The sequence below is a fragment of the Hemitrygon akajei genome, chromosome 9 (genome assembly GCF_048418815.1).
Source record: "Hemitrygon akajei chromosome 9, sHemAka1.3, whole genome shotgun sequence".
NCBI classification, from domain to species: Eukaryota; Metazoa; Chordata; class Chondrichthyes; order Myliobatiformes; family Dasyatidae; genus Hemitrygon; species Hemitrygon akajei.
Window position 1 is genome coordinate 24,232,433 of NC_133132.1, and position 19,679 is coordinate 24,252,111.

General features: G+C 44.0%; 1 protein-coding gene across 2 annotated transcripts in view; it reads right to left on the reverse strand.

Annotated features, from left to right (window-relative positions):
* pisd (phosphatidylserine decarboxylase) overlaps positions 1 to 19,004 on the reverse strand; it is a 177,503-nt gene extending 158,499 nt beyond the window's left edge. For both annotated transcript variants that reach the window (XM_073055652.1, XM_073055651.1), the window contains exons 1-2: positions 18,896 to 19,004; positions 11,540 to 11,619 (exon numbers count right to left, since the gene is read on the reverse strand). In XM_073055652.1, coding sequence (XP_072911753.1) covers positions 11,540 to 11,619; positions 18,896 to 19,002 — 187 coding nt within the window. In that variant the 5' untranslated portion in view covers positions 19,003 to 19,004. The remainder of the gene's footprint in view (positions 1 to 11,539; positions 11,620 to 18,895) is intronic.
* Between the last annotated feature and the right edge of the window lie 675 nt (positions 19,005 to 19,679).

Here is a 19,679-nt window from a genome sequence, read left to right on the forward strand (position 1 = left end):
GGGGGAAACCTGTACTGCAATTTGAGAGGCAGAAGATCAACTCACAAGTATCAGTGGCGTAATGGAATAAAGGGAATTACAGAGGCGTGAGAGAGGAGCTTTGGATGGCGGGGGAACCTGTATTCCTGATCAAAGAATAATTTTGAACTCATTACAGAACCTATCCAGATGGATCATCGCTTGGTGTGGCAACTCCTCTGTCTAAAACACAAGACATTAAGAAAGAGGATGTGCTGGAGCTTTTGGAAAGCATCAAGTTGGATGTCACAGGGACCAGACAAGATACACCCAAGGCTACTGTGGGTGGCGAGGGAGGAGATTGCTGAGCCTCTGGCAATGATCTTTGCATCAGCAGTGGGGACGGGAGAGGTTCTGGAGGAGTAGAGATAGCCCAGGAAATTATAGACCAGTGAGCCTTACCTCAGTGGTTGGTAAGTTGATGGAGAAGATCCTGAGAGGCAGGAATTATGAACATTTGGAGAGGCATAATATGATTAAGTTTAGTCAGCATGGCATTGTCAAAGGGAGGTCATGCCTGATGAGCCTGATTGAATTTTTTGAGGATGTGCCACAGGGATCAGTGCTGCGTCCATTGTTATTTGTCATCTATATCAATGATCTGGATGATAACGTGGTAAATTGGATCAGCAAATTTGCTGATGATACAAAGATTGGAGGTGTAGTGGACAGTGAGGAAGGTTTTCAAAGCTTGCAGAGGGATCTGGACCAGCTGGAAAAATGGGCTGAAAAATGGCAGATGGAGTTTAATACAGACAAGTGTGAGATATTGCACTTTGGAAGGACAAACCAAGGTAGAACATACAAGGTAAATGGTAGGACACTGAGGAGTGCAGCAGAACAGAGGGATCTAGGAATACAGATACAAAATTCCCTAAAAGTGGCTTCACAGGTAGATAGGGTAGTAAAGAGATCCTTTGGTACATTGGCTTTTATAAATCAAAGTTTTGAGTATAAGAGTTGGAACTTTATGGTGAGGTTGTAAAGCATTGGTGAGGCCGAATTTGGAGTACTGTGCGCAGTTTTGGTCACCGAATTACATGAAGGATTGTTACGTACCCATGGGTATCTTGTGACCATGATGTAATTGAGGCTCTACTGGGCATGATGTAATGGTGGAATGATGTAATTTTCCCGCCAGTGAGAGGTCATGTGATGGCCTCTTTCAACAGGGTATAAAAGGAGAACCCCTCCCTGTGACGCAGGTCAGTTCGTGGTTTAATTCGTCAGTGACTCTGTTCTGCTGCGTATTTGATTTTATGATGCAGTTTCGTTTTAAAAGTGGAGTTTTAATTTCTACTGTAAGAATCGTTGTGGCGGCAGTTCTGCAAATCACTGCCAGTTAAAGTCCAGTCGGAGAGTGAAGAATTATCGAAGTTCGGGAAGCTGAAGGATCGAGAAAAGTTGGTGTTGTCGACGGTAAAACAGGTTCGACCTTATTTAATCTTCATTTGGAAGGAATTAGTAACCCGCAATCCAAGATAGTCCCTGCTAAAGAGCAGAAAGGACTGGAGCAAGGTTTCGCCAAGGAAAGGTCAGTGCCTTTAAGCTATTTTATTTCCTTCATCGTAAATCCTTCGGGCAAGGCATATTTCAGCTGGAATCAGCAGTAACGCTATGACGTTGAGGAATTCGTTACTTCTAGAAAAATCTCTCCTAAGTAATTGTGTAAATCATTTGGACTTTTGCATTACTACTTTTAAAGAACTGTTCGCATTTCTCATTTTAAGAACTGTTCGAGCTGCCGTATAGCAGCTGACTTCCGGTTAAGTTAGTCGTTTGTTTACTTTTGGGTTTTTTTTATAACAAATAAAACATTTATTAAGCTCTGCTCAAAAAAACCCCAAAAGTAAACAAACGACTAACTTAACCAGCAGAGCCTCAACTAATCATGGTCATGTAACAGTCATAAGATACCCACGGGTATGTAACAGGATATTAATAAGGTTGAAAGAGTGCAGAGAAGGTTTACAAGGATGTTGCCGGGACTTGAGAAACTGAGTTACAGAGAAAGATTGAATAGGTTAGGACTTTATTCCCTGGAGCGTAGAAGAATGAGGGGAGATTTGATAGAGGTATATAACATTATGATGGGTATAGATAGAGTGAATGCAAGCAGGCTTTTTCCACTGAGGCTAGGGGAGAAAAAAAACCAGAGGACATGGGTTAAGGGTGAAGGGGGAAGAGTTTAAAGGGAACAGTGGGGAGAGCTTCTTCACACAGAGAGTGGTGGAAGTGTGGAATGAGCTGCCAGATGAAGTTGTAAATGTGGGATCACTTTTAACATTTAAGAAAAACTTGGACAGGTACATGGATGAGAGGTGTATGGAGGGATATGGGCAGGTGCAGGTCAGTGGGACTAGGCAGAAAAATGGTTTGACACAGCCAAGAAAGGCCAAAAGGCCTGTTTCTGTGCTGTAAAGTTCTATGGTTCCATGTGTCTAAACACATTGATGAAGGTAGAGTAGTAGATGTAGTGTATATGGATTTCAGCAAGGCACTTGATAACATACCCCATGCAAGACATATTGAGAAAGTAAGGAGGCATCGGATCCAAGGGGACATTGCTTTGTGGATCCAAAATTTGCTTGCCCACAGAAGGCAAAGAGTGGTTGCAGACAGGTCATATTCTGCATTGAGGCTGGTGACTAGTGATGTGCCTCAAGGATCTATTCTGGGACTCCATCTCTTCATGCTTTTTATAAATGACCTGGATGACGAAGTGGAAGGATGGGTTAGTAAATTTGCTGACAACACAAAGGTTGGTGGTGTTGTGGATAGCGTGGTGGGCTATCAGGGGTTACAGTACGACATCGATAGAATGCAAAACTGGGATGAGAAGTGGCAGATGGGGTTCAACCCAGATAAATGTGAGGTGGTTCATTTTGGTAGGTCAAATATGATGGCAGATTATAGTATTAGTCATAAGACTCTTGGCAATGCGGAGGATCAGAGGGATCTAGGGGTTCGAGTCCATAGGACACTCAAAGCAGCTGCGCAGGTTGACTCTGTGGTTAAGAAGGCGTATGGTGTATTTGGCTTCATCAATCGGGGAATTGAATTTAGAAGCCGAGAGGTAATGTTGCAGCTATATAGAACCTTGGTCAGACCCCACTTGGAGTACTTTGCTCAGTTCTAGTCGCCTCACTACAGGAAGGATGTCGAAGCCATAGAAAGGGTGCAGAGGAGATTTACAAGGATGTTGCCTGGATTGGGGAGCATGCCTTATGAGAACAGGTTGAGTGAACTCGGCCTTTTCTCCTTGGAGTGACAGAGGATGAGATGTGACCTAATAGAGGTGTATAAGATGATGAGGCATTGGTCGTGTGAATAGTCAGAGGCTTTTTCCCAGGGCTGAAATGGTTGCCACAAGAGGACACAGTTTTAAGGTGCTGGGGAGTAGGTACAGAGGAGATGTCAGGGGTAAGTTTTTTTACTCAGAGAGCGGTGAGTGCGTGGAATGGGCTGCTGGCAATGGTGGTGGAGGCGGATACGATAGGGTCTTTTAAGAGGCTTTTAGATAGGTACATGGAGCTTAGTAAAATAGAGGGCTAAATGTAAGCCTAGTAAATTCTGAGGTAGGGACATGTTCGGCACAACTTTGTGCTGTAGGTTCTCTATGAATAACCCCTCATGGAGTTGCGAGCTGAGCACCGCTTCGTCCTTCACCCTCAGCCTCAACACCTTAATCTTCATAATCTGTATCAGTGCTTAAACAAGCTAAACTTCGGTTCTTTTTCACTCTTGGGCCTGGACCCCGCCATTTCATTCCGGCCCAAAGTTTGCTGCAGCAATGAGTGCTATAACTATACCTGCATTCTTGAGAGAAGCACTCTGGCTGGTCACTGCTATTGTGAGAAAGACCCTGGCCCCAGGGTCAACCCATGTAAAGTTGTGGGGCCTGATAACATACCTGGTCGATGCTGAGGGACTGTGTAGTCCAGCTAACAAATGATCTAATAGATATCTTCAGTCTAGTGTCCTCTAATCTGTACAACAATCACTTTGAGCCCCTAACATGAGACAAGAGGTACATTAAGACAAGAATTGTTAGGACTGTTATTTTATGTTATTGTTATTTTTATTTTATTTTATTTTCAGTTATTTTATTTTATTTTGTTATCTTTATGTCTTCGTTGTCTAAGGGAATGGTACCGGAGGATTTGAGGGAGGCAAATGTTGTCCGCTTGTTCAAAAAACGTAGTAGGGATAGTCCAGGTAATTATAGACCAGTGAGCCTTACATCTGTGGAGGGAAAGCTGTTGGAAAAGATTCTTAGAGATAGGATCTAAGGGCATTTAGAGAATCATGGTCTGATCAGGGACAGTCAGCATGGCTTTGTGAAGGGCAGATCGTGCCTAACAAACCTGATAGAGTTCTTTGAGGAGGTGACCAGGCATATAGATGAGGGTAGTGCAGTGGATGTGATCTACATGGATTTTAGTAAGGCATTTGACAAGGTTCCACACTGTAGGTTTATTCAGAAAGTCGGATAGCATGGGATCCAGGGTAGTTTGGCAAGGTGGATTCAGAATTGGTTTGCCTGCAGAAGGCAGAGGGTCATGGTGGAGGGAATACATTCAGATTGGAGGCTTGTGCCTAGTGGTGTCCCAGAAGGATCTGTTCTGGGACCTCCACTTTTTGTGATTTTTATTAACGACATGGATGTGGGGGTAGAAAGGTGGGTTGGCAAGTTTGCAGATGACACAAAGGCTGGTGGTGTTGTAGATAGTGTAGAGGATTGTCGAAGATTGCAGAGAGACATTGATAGGATGCAGAAGTGGGCTGAGAGGAGGCAAATGGAGTTCAACCCCAAGAAGTGTGAGGTGGTACACTTTGGAAGGACAAACTCCAAGGCAGAGTACAAAGTAAATGGGAGGATACTTGGTAGTGTGGAAACAGCCCACTTCTGCATCCTATCAATGTCTATCTGCAATCTTTGACAATCTTGGGCAGGTACATGGATGAGAGGTGTATGGAGGGATATAGTCCAGGAGGTGGTCAGTGGGACTCAGCAGAAAAATGGTTCGGCACAGCCAAGCAAGGAAACAACATGAGTCAGCTGTACCTTTCCTCATTCCCTGTCACGCCAACTGTTGAACTTGAACGCACACGAGGTCATCAGTTGCCTAAACACAGTGATACCCTCGCGCCAGTGATCACTGGTTGGCCTCAGGCAGCCGGCGGGAAGCGTCATTGCTACTGGCCTGGAATGCAGACAGATGGGCGCAGCCTCTAAACCTGTTTAGCACACCAAATGTTCGTGGGGAACCGGGTGCTAAAATATTCGCAGACAACTTAATTCGGGCTCAGCGTTTCGTAAGTATCAGAGCAGCTACCTTGCTGTGATCTACTGAAGCAAACTTTTGTCGACCGATAGGTCCTACGGGGGGGGGGGCGCGGGCTTGCACTCTGTTGCACTCCTCGCTCGGTCGGTCGCTCTCTTCGGACTGCAACCACCGCGGTCCCGGCACGGGAACCTCCAGCCCTTCCCTTGTCCTCTCACCCCACCCACAACCAGCTGTACCTGGCGTCTGGCGGCAGGCAGGCGGGAGGCTGGAGTTCGGGCCCGGAGGCTGTCTAATGAGGCAATGAAACCCTCAAAACTGCTTCGGTACCTTGAGTCCAAGCACCCTGCGCTTAAAGACAAACTCGTTGAGTTTTTTCAGTGGAAAGAACTTGAGCAGCGCTGGACAGAAGCTAAGTGCCGAGAGCCGCGAAAACTAAATTGCAGAATAGACTGGAGATAAAGAACCTGCTTTAAGTATTGCTGTATTCCCATTGTGTTTAACACCACCCCCCCATCAGCCGGTCCGCAAGAATATTGTCAATATTAAACCGGTCCACGGTGCAAAATAGGATGGGTACCCCTGGTGTTTATACATTATTTCTACTTCTGGGTTGCGGGGTTTTATTTCCGGTCTTTTCTGCCCCAGTGCACATGCGTGTAACTAATTGATCTGGGGTCAATCTTGCCTTTCACTAAGGCCAAGGTAGGGGATCTTGGGCTTAAAAAGGTTGGTGACCACTACTCTAAATGATAGAGAATTGTAAACTTTGCTGGGACAGTTTATCTTGATATTTATAAATGTCTGCTCAAGGCTGACTGCAGTTGGCAAATTTTTAATTAGCTTTCAAAACTAATCAGTAAAGCTTTGCAGTTGCAGCCAGGCAATGGTTACGCTTGTCTTCATCATCTCCTGGATTATTTGAACCCAGGTGATGGGTAATTATATGTAGAAGAACTAAGTGTTCTGGAGCTTGCCACTGCGTCTGTTAATGAGTAATCCCAATGTACAAGGTGTTATTCAGTTTGGAAATCAGATGCTCCAACTCCTTCACAGTAGAAATATTGGCAGATCATCCTGGCTACAGAGATAACAAGTTGTTCTAGCTCCTATCAGCTTCACTTCTAAATGGTCATAATTCAGTATGCTATGATCTTCCAAAGGTGAATGTTGAGATTTGAACTAGGAACCAGTCTGTCTGCTCCTCAAACTTCACCAGTAGGATCCAAACTTGTCAAGAACACTGCATACTCTGTGCATACACTATGACAGTCACGGGTCCTTTTAGAATTCCTTTGAACCTTCCTCAACGGCATGCAACCTGACCTTGAAGATGTGTTACCAAAGAAGATGGCACCAACGAACAACATGACCAAGGGCAACATCCCCCAGGCAGTTCATGAAACTACTTCTTTTACATTTTCTTTTTCTTTCAAATGTAGTTCTGCTACTGGTGGAGCCTGTGATCTACATTTTGGTGGGGTTTTTTTCAGGCTGATTGAGCATTGTGGCTCTTTGCTGTCTCCAAGGATGTTCAGTGAGTTTTTGAGTGAAACGAACCGGGTAACGAACTGGGTCAGGTCACAGATCTGTCAGAGGCTGAGCATCTGGGGGACAGTGATCACCGCTCCCTGGCCTTTAGGATTATCATGGAAAAGGACAGAATCAGAGAGGACAGGAAAATTTTTAATTGGGGAAGGGCAAATTATAAGGCTAGAACTTGCGGGTGTGAATTGGGATGATGTTTTTGCAGGGAAATGTACTATGGGCATGTGGTCAATGTTTAAGGATCTCTTGCAGGATGTTAGGGATAAATTTGTCCCGGTGAGGAAGATAAAGAATGGTAGGGTGAAGGAACCATGGGTGACAAGTGAAGTGTAAAATCTAGTCAGGTGGAAGAAGGCAGCATACATGAGGTTTAGGAAGCAAGGATCAGACGGGTCTATTGAGGAATATAGGGTAGCAAGAAAGGAGCTTAAGAAGGGGCTGAGAAGAGCAAGAAGGGGGCATGAGAAGGCCTTGGCGAGTAGGGTAAAGGAAAACCCCAAGGCATTCTTCAATTATGTGAAGAACAAAAGGATGACAGGAATGAAGGTAGGACCAATTAGAGATAGAAGTGGGAAGATGTGCCTGGAGGCTGGGTGGAAGTGAGCGAGGTCCTCAATGAATACTTCTCTTCGGTATTCACCAATGAGAGGGAACTTGATGACGGTGAGGACAATACGAGTGAGGCTGATGTTCTGGAGCATGTTGATATAAAGGGAGAAGAGGTGTAGGAGTTGCTAAAATACATTAGGACGGATAAGTCCCCAGGGCCTGACGGAATATTCCCCAGGCTGTTCCATGAGGTGAGGGAAGAGATTGCTGAGCCTCTGGCTAGGATCTTTATGTTCTCGTTGTCCAAGGGAATGGTACCGGAGGACTGGAGGGAGGCGAATGTTGTCCCCTTGTTCAAAAAAGGTAGTAGGGATAGTCCGGGTAATTATAGACCAGTGAGCCTTACGTCTGTGGTGGGAAAGCTGTTGGAAAAGATTCTTAGAGATAGGATCTATGGGCATTTAGAGAATCATGGTCTGATCAGGGACAGTCAGCATGGCTTTGTGAAGGGCAGATCATGTCTAACAAGCCTGATAGAGTTCTTTGAGGAGGTGACCAGGCATGTAGATGAGGGTAGTGCAGTGGGTGTGATCTACATAGATTATAGTAAGGCACTTGACAAGGTTCCACACGGTAGGCTTATTCAGAAAATCAGACGGCATGGGATCCAGGGAAGTTTAGCAAGGTGGATTCAGAATTGGCTTGCCTGCAGAAGGCAGAGGGTCGTGGTGGAGGGAATACATTCAGATTGGAGGGTTGTGACTAGTAGTGTCCCACAAGGATCTGTTCTGGGACCTCCACTTTTTGTGATTTTTATTAACGACCTGGATGTGGGGGTAGAAGGGTGGGTTGGCAAGTTTGCAGACGACACAAAGGTTGGTGGTGTTGTAGATAGTGTAGAGGATTGTCGAAGACTGCAGAGAGACATTGATAGGATGCAGAAGTGGGCTGAGAAGTGGTAGATGGAGTTCAAACCGTAGAAGTGTGAGGTGGTACATTTTGGAAGGACAAATTCCAAGGCAGAGTATTAAGTAAATGGCAGGATACTTGGTAGTATGGAGGAGCAGAGGGATCTGGGGGGACATGTCCACAGATCCCTGAAAACTGCCTCACAGGTAGATAAGGTAGTTAAGAAAGCTTATGGGTTCCTGGGTGGGGTCAGGGAGCGGAGCTGAATCGCCACTTGTTGCGAGAGCCGAGACAAGCGACCAGGTCGGGCTGGGCGGAGGCAGCTTCTTAAAAAAATTTTAAAAAAAGTAGAAAGCTTATGGGGTGTTAGCTTTCATAAGTCGAGGGATAGAGTTTAAGAGACACGATGTAATGATCCAGCTGTATAAAACTCAAGTTAGGCCACACTTGGAGTACTGTGTCCAGTTCTGGTTGCCTCTCTATAAGAAGGATGTGGAAGCATTGGAAAGGGTACAGAGGAGATTTACCAGGATGCTGCCTGGTTTAGAGAGTATGGATTATGATCAGAGATTAAGGGAGCTAGGGCTTTACTCTTTGGAGAGAAGGAGGGTGAGAGGAGACATGATAGAGGTGTACAAGATATTAAGAGGAATAGACAGAGCCAGCACCTCTTCCCCAGGACACCACTGCTCAGTACAAGAGGACATGGCTTTAAGGTAAGGGGAGAGAAGTTCAAGGGGGATATTAGAGGAAGGTTTTTCACTCAGAGAGTGGTTGGTGCGTGGAATGCACTGCCTGAGTCAGTGGTGGAGGCAGATACACTAGTGAAGTTTAGGAGACTACTAGACAGGTATATGGAGGAATTTAAGATGGGGGGGGGTTATATGGGAGGCATTGTTTGAGGGTCGGCACAACATTGTGGGCCGAAGGGCCTGTAATGTGCTGTACTATTCTATGTTCTATGAAGCATGCAGCCTCGAAGACGAATAAGCCTGGAGGCGGGGCATGAGCCCATGATTGTCAAGTCAAGTCACTTTTATTGTCATTTCGACCATAACTGCTGGTACAGTACATAGTAAAAATGAGACAACGTTTTTCAGGACCATGGTGTTACATGACACAGTACAAAAACTAGATTGAACTGCATAAAAATAAACAACACAGAGAAAGCTACACTAGACTACAGACCTACACAGGACTGCATAAAGTGCACAAAAACAGTGCAGGCATTACAATAAATAATAAACAAGACAATAAGGCAGTAAGGTGTCAGTCCAGGCTCTGGGTATTGAGGAGTCTGATAGCTTGGGGGAAGAAAATGTTACATAGTCTGGTCGTGACAGCCCGAATGCTTCAGAGCCTTTTCCCATACGGCAGCAGGGAGAAGAGATTGTATGAGAGGTGCATGGGGTCCTTCAGAATGCTGTTTCCTTTGAGGATGCAGCGTGTAGTGTAAATGTCCGTGATGGCGGGAAGAGAGACCCCGATGATCTTCTCAGCTGACCTCACTATCCGCTGCAGGGTCTTGCGATTCGAGATGGTGCAATTTCCGAACCAGGCAGTGATGCAGCTGCTCAGGAAGCTCTCAATACAACCCCTGTAGAATGTGATGAGGATGGGGGGGGTGGGAGATGGACTTTCCTCAACCTTCGCAGAAAGTAGTGACGCTGCTGGGCTTTCTTTGCTATGAAGCTGGTGTTGAGGGACCAGGAGAGATTCTCTGCCAGGTGAACACCGAGAAATTTGGTGTTCTTAACGTTCTCTACCGAGGAGCCGTCAATGTTCAGCGGGGAGTGGTCGCTCCATGCCCTCTTGAAATCAACAACCATCTCTTTTGTTTTGTTCACATTAAGAGACAGGTTGTTGGCTCTGCGCCAGTCCATTAGCCGCTGCACCTCCTCTCTGTAAGCTGACTCGTCGTTCTTGCTGATGAGACCCACCACGGTCGTGTCATCGGCGAACTTGATGATGTGGTTCAAGCTGTGTGTTGCAGCACAGTCATGGGTCAGCAGTAGACTGAGCACGCAGCCCTGGGGGGCCCCCGTGCTCAGTGTGATGGTGTTGGAGATGCTGCTCCTGATCCGGACTGACTGAGGTCTCCCAGTCAGGAAGTCTAGGATCCAGTTGCAGAGGGAGGTGTTCATGCTCCATTTTTCATCAATCTCACCAATTAAAACTTCGAAGCAAGCAGGTGTTCAGCGCCATCAACCAGCCTCTCGCTTGCTGCTCCCAGAGGAAGGTCCCTGTGTTCAAATGGTCACTCTATCTCTCGCCCTCTTGCTCAATGCTGCCAGTCTTGGGCAAGGTTTAATCGATGCGGTTTATGGATTAGACTCTGGAGTTCAAGTTATGATGTGTTTCTTGTCGCTTCTCTTTTTTTTCGCTATTTTGGGCAATTTTTGATCAGAGTGGCTTGCAAGTAACGAACAACACAGGACTAGATTGAACTGAACTGAGCTGAACTGAATATACCATAGACTCTTTCAGTTTTGTGTTTTATATTCTGTTTTTCACTTTTTTTCGCTGTTTGCACGATTGTTTTTTGTGCATGGGGTGATACTGTTTCGCTTTGAACAGGATTCATGGTTTTCTTTGTTTCATGGCTGTCTGTGGGAAGATGAATCTCAGGCTTGTATACGGCACACAGACTTTGATAATGAATGTACTTTGAATCTTTGATGTAGATGAGTACTGACTGGATTTCAGCCAGAGCATAGTTAAGGCAATTTTGAGTTAAAGTAGCTCAAAAGTACCTAGATTCAGCAGATAGCACCTTCAGCTTTTAATGAGGATGCTGAAGGTTTAAGGTACACTGTAGCACTACTTGAACACATAATTCAAATTGATATTACAATGCAGCATTGAGAGTGTGCTGCACAGACAGAAATGTTATCCAGTTACTACTGCACTAGTAACGCACAAAATGCTGGAGGAACTCAGCAGGTCAAGCAACATCTACAGAGGAGAGTAAACAGTCAACATTTCGGTCTGAGAACCTTGCGCATGGTACATCTCTCTCCCCGACTGGCAAATATTACAAACATGGATTAACTAATCTTTTACTTAAATCATTTTCTGGGATTTTGTGCTGGGCAAATTGGCCCATCACCCATGTTCTTGTGTACCAGTCATTGCCTTTGGGAAATCAGCAGTTCCCTTAAAGGTCACACCTTTTAAGACTAATTAAAATTTACCTTAAAAAGTAGATGGTACAACTGCATACTTACAGTTGGAGAAGCTTCGAATGGGGACCCTTGAATAACATGTAGACAGTGAAGGGAGATGCACACACCATAACGGCCTTAAACTAGGAAGGAATGAAAGAGAACACCATTAAAATGTTGCAAAATCCATTAGCTTGCACAAAACAGCCACAGCAATCAATTTCTTCTTCTTGTAAAGCCCATCATCCCTACTAGACCCCACCAGAGTCCTCTGTCCTGGGCCATTTCTTCAAGTTGTCCCCAGGTGTAGCCCATCTTTGAAGATCCCTCCTCACCCAGGGATGAAGTCTTTGGAGCTTCTGTTTCTGTAGCTTTGGGTTTTTTCAGGATGGAGTTGCTAGCTTCATGCCAAACCCTCAACCTTTCACAACCAGGCTTCCAACCAATTTGGAAACTTAAGATGTAGGTCCAGAACACAGCATAAGTGGAAAATAGCTCTCATTATTAAGGCAAAATTTTACTTTTGTGTTTTGTTCTGATTCTCATTCACCTGGTACCAGACCTAGAGCTAAAGTAATCTGTTGTAACGAGACAATGTCACTCATGTGATATTTGCCCTTGATGACTCCGGGACTGATCTAGCTCAGCGATTAAATTAAACAGTGACTCTTCATAAAACATCCCTAACCCCAGTAAGTACCATATTTATAGAGTATTTTTGTACACAAACTTGTGAATGATATGTTTTAACATTTAATTGGGACTAGCTGCACAGATTCCTCTCCAGCATGGGAAGAAGAAAATTACAATGAATAGTGGAGTTCAGAACAAAACAATAAGGTGCAAACTGTTTGCCCCAGAGAGCACAAATCTTGCCCTTGAAATAGGGTTGACGAACCTTTTTGAGAGCATATGCCCAAATTGGCAATAATCTAAAAAAAAATTCTCATGTGCTATGTTAATTTTGAGCAGAGATTAATGAATTAGTATAATTATGGACTTTAAGGAAAAAAGATGATTAGTTTTATTAATTGTTTTACTATTAATAAAATAACAGAGACAGGTTGAAATAAATGAAGGATTTTAGAAAACCCATTCAAGAATTAATAATATTCTTTTTAAAAATCAATTGAAAGAACATCATTTCTAAATAGTATTGTTATTGTAACCATTTACTATCAAAATACTGATGCGAGTACCAGATCTGTAAGGATTTCAAAATATATCGCCCAATGTCACATGCTTCCTAACTGTCTCACTAGCGCCAAGCAGATGTGAGATGTTTTCTGTGAAACATCTCACTGCTTTCAGGTTGTAAAAAAATAATTCACTGCATCATCTGGCAGAAAAGATAACGATTATGTATTTTTTTCTTATTATGGGTAGGCTTTAAACAATCAAGTGGCACCACTGCATGCCATGCACTAATAACATGTTTGTGTGTGACATCTTGGGCACGCATGCCATTAGTTCACCACCCCTGTGACTAAGGATATCATATAGGCTTATGAGTAGATTTTTACATCCTGAAGCCAAATCCAATTGTGTAAAAGATTAAAGTTACTAGGGGACTTCTAATTCTTGATATCTGCCATTTGGGATACAGATTAAATCCTACTTAATCTTTACATTGATAGGACAATCAAAACCAAATGTGCAATATCCTTAGTCGGTGTCCAATATGCTAAAAGTTGTCACATACCCCGTGACTGGGTTACCAAACCAGCAGAAATGGAATGATACGTTGGAGTCTGGTTAGTAATACAGCACTATAAAATGCAAATATACATATAAAACAGGTTAGCAATGATATAAATATAAATATAAATCAAAACCAAGCTTTATCGAAGTCTTGGCGTAAATGAATAGTCTTATGATGGTGCAGAGTTCAGTTCAGTTTATTTTTAGTCGAGGTGGTTGCTGCGGTACCATGGGGGAGGGGGGGAGGGAGGGAGGGAGGGGGGGGAGGGAGGGGGGGGAGGGAGAGGGGGGAGGGAGAGGGGGGAGGGAGAGGGGGGAGGGAGAGAGGGGAGGGAGAGAGGGGAGGGGGGAGAGAGGGAGGTGAGCAGTTGCAGCAGGCAAACGAAGGTCTTCTTGTTCTGGTGTGCTGTTGTGGTCACTGACTGTGACCCCTCTGTTCCAGGCCAGACCGTTCTTCAGTGGTGAGCCTGTCACCCAGGCGAGGGTGGACACACACACAAGCCCCTACTGGTCTGCCTTCACACACTGTGAGCCTCTGATCAATTCCCCCGAATCGATCCTCCAAATCCCCACCTTCCTGTGGGTGCACAACGCTCTTTCAGTGTCCCGTGGTGTGTCTGCCTGTGTCTCAGCAGACTTGCCTTTTATCTCCCCTGACGGGGTACCAGCCATCCATCAACTGTCCATGTCCATCACCTGGCCCTGCCTTGCAGGGATTCACACAAGCAGGCAAAAGTGTCCTTGGAGCAAAAGAAAACAATTATCGAAGAAGCCATAATACTAAATCATTCTCTCTCTCTCATTATCAGCATCTGCAGCAGGAGGCCTACCCCCTCTTCTTCTTCCTCTTCTTCTTCTCTCTCTCTCTCTCATTAGCAGCATAGTTCACAGGGAGGACAACTCTGGACCTCATCTCCGCCTGGTTCTCTCATCACACATCACAAAGTAGAAAAAATGTTCTGCCTGAAAACACTGTGTTCACCTTCAGACTTTTAACATTTTCAACACCACCATCTTGGCCTGCTACTACATCATACACTAATCACAAAAATGTCCACTGGGACATATAACAAGAAGTACTTAAGTGCATGCCTTGACTGGGGTGAGAGGCAGTACACAGTTACACTTTTGCCACAACAATGTTCGGTTTACCCATATTAAAAATACCAATTTCAGACCACTGGATAATTCAAAATAATCAATTCAAACAACTATATATAAAAATCAGCGATGAGTTGGCAGTATTTTCCCCATCTTTGACTGCAGCAATTTCCTCATCAGAAATACAATGAGTTGCTTTTAGAGCCACTTACCAAGATATAAGGAAACACGGTGTTGAGAAACCGGTATGGCAGGAAAGCCAAAGACAGGCAAATTGCTCATTCTCAACATTTGTATGGGGTTAGTATTATTTTCATCATCACATAATTCATCATACAATTCATGGAAGCAAAATAATAATTTGACACCTTTTACCCCACATACTATTATCATTCAGCATTACAAAAAATAATTTGTATTTACAGCTTGAAAATGCGATGATGCTTTGGAGGAACATGATGAGATAAAACACATTCCAAAAGAGGCAATATTAAGTGGCCACAGTAGGTCTCAAAGGACCACAGAATGGAACCCACACATTTAGCCTGTGAACTTGAGGTCTTTTGAGTCCAGTCAGTGGTGACGTTAAGGAAGTGGCAAATGGACAAAAGCAATGCAGAATTCTTGAAAGTTGGCAGGAGGACATTAAGTGGGCCACAAGAGATTCTAGAAATCCTGGATATCTTGAGCAACACACTGGAAGAACTCAGCAGGTAAGGCAGCATCTATGGAGGTAAATAAACAGTCAACATTCCAGACTGACGCCTTTCAGTGGTCAGGAAAGGAAGGGAGCAGACAGAAGGCGGCAGCATGGGGAGAGAAAGGAGCTTCATCACCTACCAGCTTCTACTTCTCCTCCTCCTCTCTTACTCTGGTTTCAGCCCCTTTCCTTTCCAGTCCAGATGAAGTGTCTCAGCCTGAAACTTCAGCTGTCTATTTCCCTCCACAGACATTTCAATGGGCCAATCATCAACCTAGGTTATTGCGCAAACAATTCTTGAGATAAGGACAGAAGAATATTGAACTCAATTTTTTTCAGAGAATGAAAGAGACCAGGCAGGAGTGCACTAATATAGCTGAGCTCAGATGTAATGAACTACACACTAACTTGATTTTACTGATTCAAGGCACACAAGGTGGTCAAGGCCAGCATTTATTGCCATTCCAAGATGCCTTTGAGAAAATGGGTATTGACATGGGTATTGTCAATGAATGTCAAGAGGGAACAAAATAGCCTTGGTAGGGATACTGAAAAGGTTTATGCAGAGTTTCTTTGTGATGGAGGTAGCTCCATCAAACAAGATAAATACACAAAAATTGAGTTCAGTCTGAGAGTGACCAGAAGGAAGGATCAAATTGATTACGAGGAGTTTCTGATGTGAGCCAAGGCTTTAGTGTTCTCAATATTTAGCTGGAAGAAACAGCTGATAATTTTGAAACCAGATGGCAAACAGATAGATTTAACACAGAGATATAAAAACACGAAGAGAGATGATGATACAATGGAGCTGGGTATCTACAGTATTGATAAGACCATAAGGTATAGGAGCAGAACTAGGCCATTTGGCACATCAAGTCTGCTCCGCCATTTCATCATGGCTGATCCAAATTTCCTCTCAGCCCCAATCTCCTGCTTTCTCCCTGTATCACAAATGCCCTGACCAATCAAGAATCTATCAACCTCTGCCTTAAATATACATAAAGTTTTGGCCTCCACAGCCACCTGTGGCAAAGAATCCCACAGATTCACAACCCTCTGGCTAAAGAAATTCCTCCCTCATCTCCATTCTAAAAGGACACCCCTCTATTCTGAGGCTGTGTCCTCTGATCTTAGACTTCCCCACTATAGGAAACATCGACTCCACATCTACTTTATCAAGGCCTTTTACCATTTGATAGGTTTCATTCTTCTGAATACTAGTGAATGCAGGCCAGAGCTATCAGACATTCTTCATATGACAAGCCATTCAATCTTGGAATCATTTTTGTGAACCTCCTTTGAACCCTCTCCAGTTTCAGCACATCCTTTCCAAGATAAGGAGCCCAAACCTGCTCACAATATTCTAAGTGAGGCTCACCAATGCTTTATAAAATTTCCTTGCTTTTATATTATAGTCCTCTTGAAATGAATGCTAACATTGCAATTGCCTTCCTCACCACAGACTCAATCGGCAAATTAACCTTAGGGAATCCTGCACAAGGACTCCCAAGTCCCTTTGTGTCTCAGTTTTTTGCATTTTCTCTCCATTTAGAAAAATGCATGACTACACACTTCCCAACACTGTATTCCATCTGCCATTTCTTTGCCCGTTCTCCTAATCTGTCTAAATCCTTCTGTAATCTCTCTATTTCCTCAAAACTACCTGCCCCTCCACTTATCTTCATATCATCTGTAAACTTTGCAACAAGCCATCAATTTCATCATCCAATTCACTGACATATAACGTAACAAAAATTGGTCCCAACAGAGACCCTTGTGGAACGCCATGGTCACTAGCAGCCAATCAGAAAAGGCTCCCTTTATTCCTACTCTTTGCCTCCTGCCAATCAGCTAGAATCTTTCCTATAATACCATGGGCACATACTTTTTTAAGCAGCCTTATGTGTGGCACCTTGTCAAAGGCCTTCTGAAAATCCAAGAACAACATCAACTGATTCTCCTTTGAATATCTTGCTTGTTTTGTCTTCTAAGAATTCCAACAGATTCGTCAAGTAAGATTTTTCCTTTAGTAAACCATACTGACTACGGCCTATTTTATCAAGTGCCTCCAAGTACCCCAAGACCTCATCCTTAATAATCAACTCCAACATCTTCCCAGCCACTGAGGTCAGACTAACTGGCCTATAGTTTCCTTTCTTCTGCTTCTCTCCCTTCTTGAAGAGCAGAGTGACATTTGCAATTATCCAGTCTTCTGGAACCATTCCAGAATCAACTGATTCTTGAAAGATATTATCAATGCCTCCACAATCTTTTCAGCCACCTACTTCAGAACTCTTGGGTGTACGCCATCTGGTCCAGGTGTCTTATCTGCCTTCAGACCTTTAAGTTTCCCAAGAACCTTCTCGCTAGTTATGGTAACTTCACACTCTCCATGTCCCGACAACTGGAACTTCCTCCATACTGCTAGTGTCTTCCACAGTGAAGACTTATACAAAATGCTTATTCAGTTTGTCTGCTATTTCATCGTCCCCATTACTACTTCTCCAGCATCGTTTTCCAGTGGTCCAATATCCACTTAGAGTAACAGAGTTGCTGGGAAAATGGAAATGGACTTGCAATAGAATAATGTATTCAGGAATCTGAGAGAAAAAGTTTGCAATCTGAGCAGCAGTTTGCAAGGCCAGCTGGAATAAAGGCAAATGACAGATTTGAAAGTGCCTAACTAAATAGTGACATTATCAAATAATGATGAAACATGGACTTCACATTGGGTGAACATTAGTTTAGTTTAGTGGGAAGAAGTTTGAGAAGGCAGGTGTTATCCCATGGCTAAAATGAGCACCAGAAAGCAGGTAAGGAGGAGGGATGAAATGGAGTTAAGGTTAGGCAGGAGGAGAAATAATAGGATTTCTAAAATCTTTGCAACTCATTCATAGAAATATCAACTGATCTATCCAGGATCCAATCTTTTACAAACAAAAAATTCAGATTTTCTCTGTACTGTATGGGAGGGAAATATGTTTCCCATACAAATTAAGCGAAAATCTGAACTATGGATTTTACATACCCGACCGGCTCCATATTTTGTGGAAAGGCTTCTCTGCAGCCTCTCCATTCTTTAAACAGATTACCTGACTAGAAATCTAGCTGTCCAAGTATCCTTATTTATTCCATGTCATTTTACACTTGAATCCCATAACTCACCATCTCTCAGCCACATTATGCTGTCTTAATTTTCAGTCTGAGATGCTGATTGCACACCTTATTAAAAATCATTTCTAACACCCATAATTAATATCACTGATATTAAAAAATAGCAAATAAGTTACTTCAACAGCATTTTAATAGATTTAAAAAAAAATGTACACCACAGACACTTTCTGGAAGCTTCTCCCTAAAACCTGTTGCATTATAGTTACAGGAGGCAGCTGGTCACTCGCAAGGCTCCTCAGCTGACACAGTACATAGTTAAGATTGGATGAGCCGTGTTCCAGGACATAGTGCTGGTTTTCGAACAAGGTTGTGCAAAAACCAATTTCTTTAAATTATATGCGACTGTAGAGGCCATTGACACATTCCTTTACATTTATGAAAAGTGACATTCCTCAGAGAAAGAAAACTAATGGTTCCGGGACCAAGAGTAGTCTGATTTTCCAACACCTGGGAGTACTGACCTTTCATTTGCGAAACTCAGTTCAATATGCGCACTCAACAAGTAATCACCCCACATCGCTCCCTCCTTAAGGTAGCTTGGTTCAGGCCCGTTACCGAGCGTGGTTTCACAAAGGCCACCACTTAATAGAACTTAGCGCAGCAATACGGACCTGTCACTAGACCCCTACACCGCCCTATTACCAACCATACTGCCTCATTACTTGTCAGTAGAGTATCATGCCGCCCCATTCCCTGTCACTGGAACCTCTCTCCCCTCCCACCACCCTGAACATCCCCATTACCTGAGCGACACCATCCGCGACCGCAACGACAGCACCCACATTCCAGAAGCCGCCATTGCGCAGCACGCCAAGACAGCCAATCCGCTTCCGCTCCAGAACCTTCCCATGGTGCCGCGGGCCGTTGTCATGGTGATCGCAGATCCTGCCAGCCCAGCGAAAAGGTGGTGTGGGAATCTAATGGGAGTCGTCTTATTGACTTTGGGAAAGGAGCGAAACAAGCGCAGAAAATCTGGGTTTTCAGTGATGTGCTGTGCTGAGAGAATTTCTGTTGGATAAGAGAATTGTGCCGAAGGCGATACCCCATCGAAATTCCCAGATGTACATAAACATGTATGTGGATGATCCTTCTCGGGTCGGAGAGTTTTCTACATCCCCGAGCGCTGCATCTTTACAACGAAATCAGTAACGTTACATGATAGGGAAGAGTCTGTTTAGTCATGGAGACATACAAGTAAGGAAACGGGCCTTTTGACCCTTAATGACTAAAAGGCTGTGGTAAACAAATCCGGTTTACCACAAACACGAGAAAAATCTGCGGGATGCTGGAGGAGCTCAGCAGGTCAGGCGGCATCGATGGAAAAGAGTGAACGTTTTGGGCCGAAACCACTGCCTTTTCTCTGTCTCTCTCACATGCTATGGCGGTTCAACTGCTTATTTAAATATTAAATGTTATGACATTTAATGTCGCCTCTGCTGTCAAGCTCTTTGCTCCAAATTCCAACCGTTGGCTAAGTGAAAAAAATTTCTCAGCTCCCCCTTAAGTTATAAACACATGCCTTGTTTT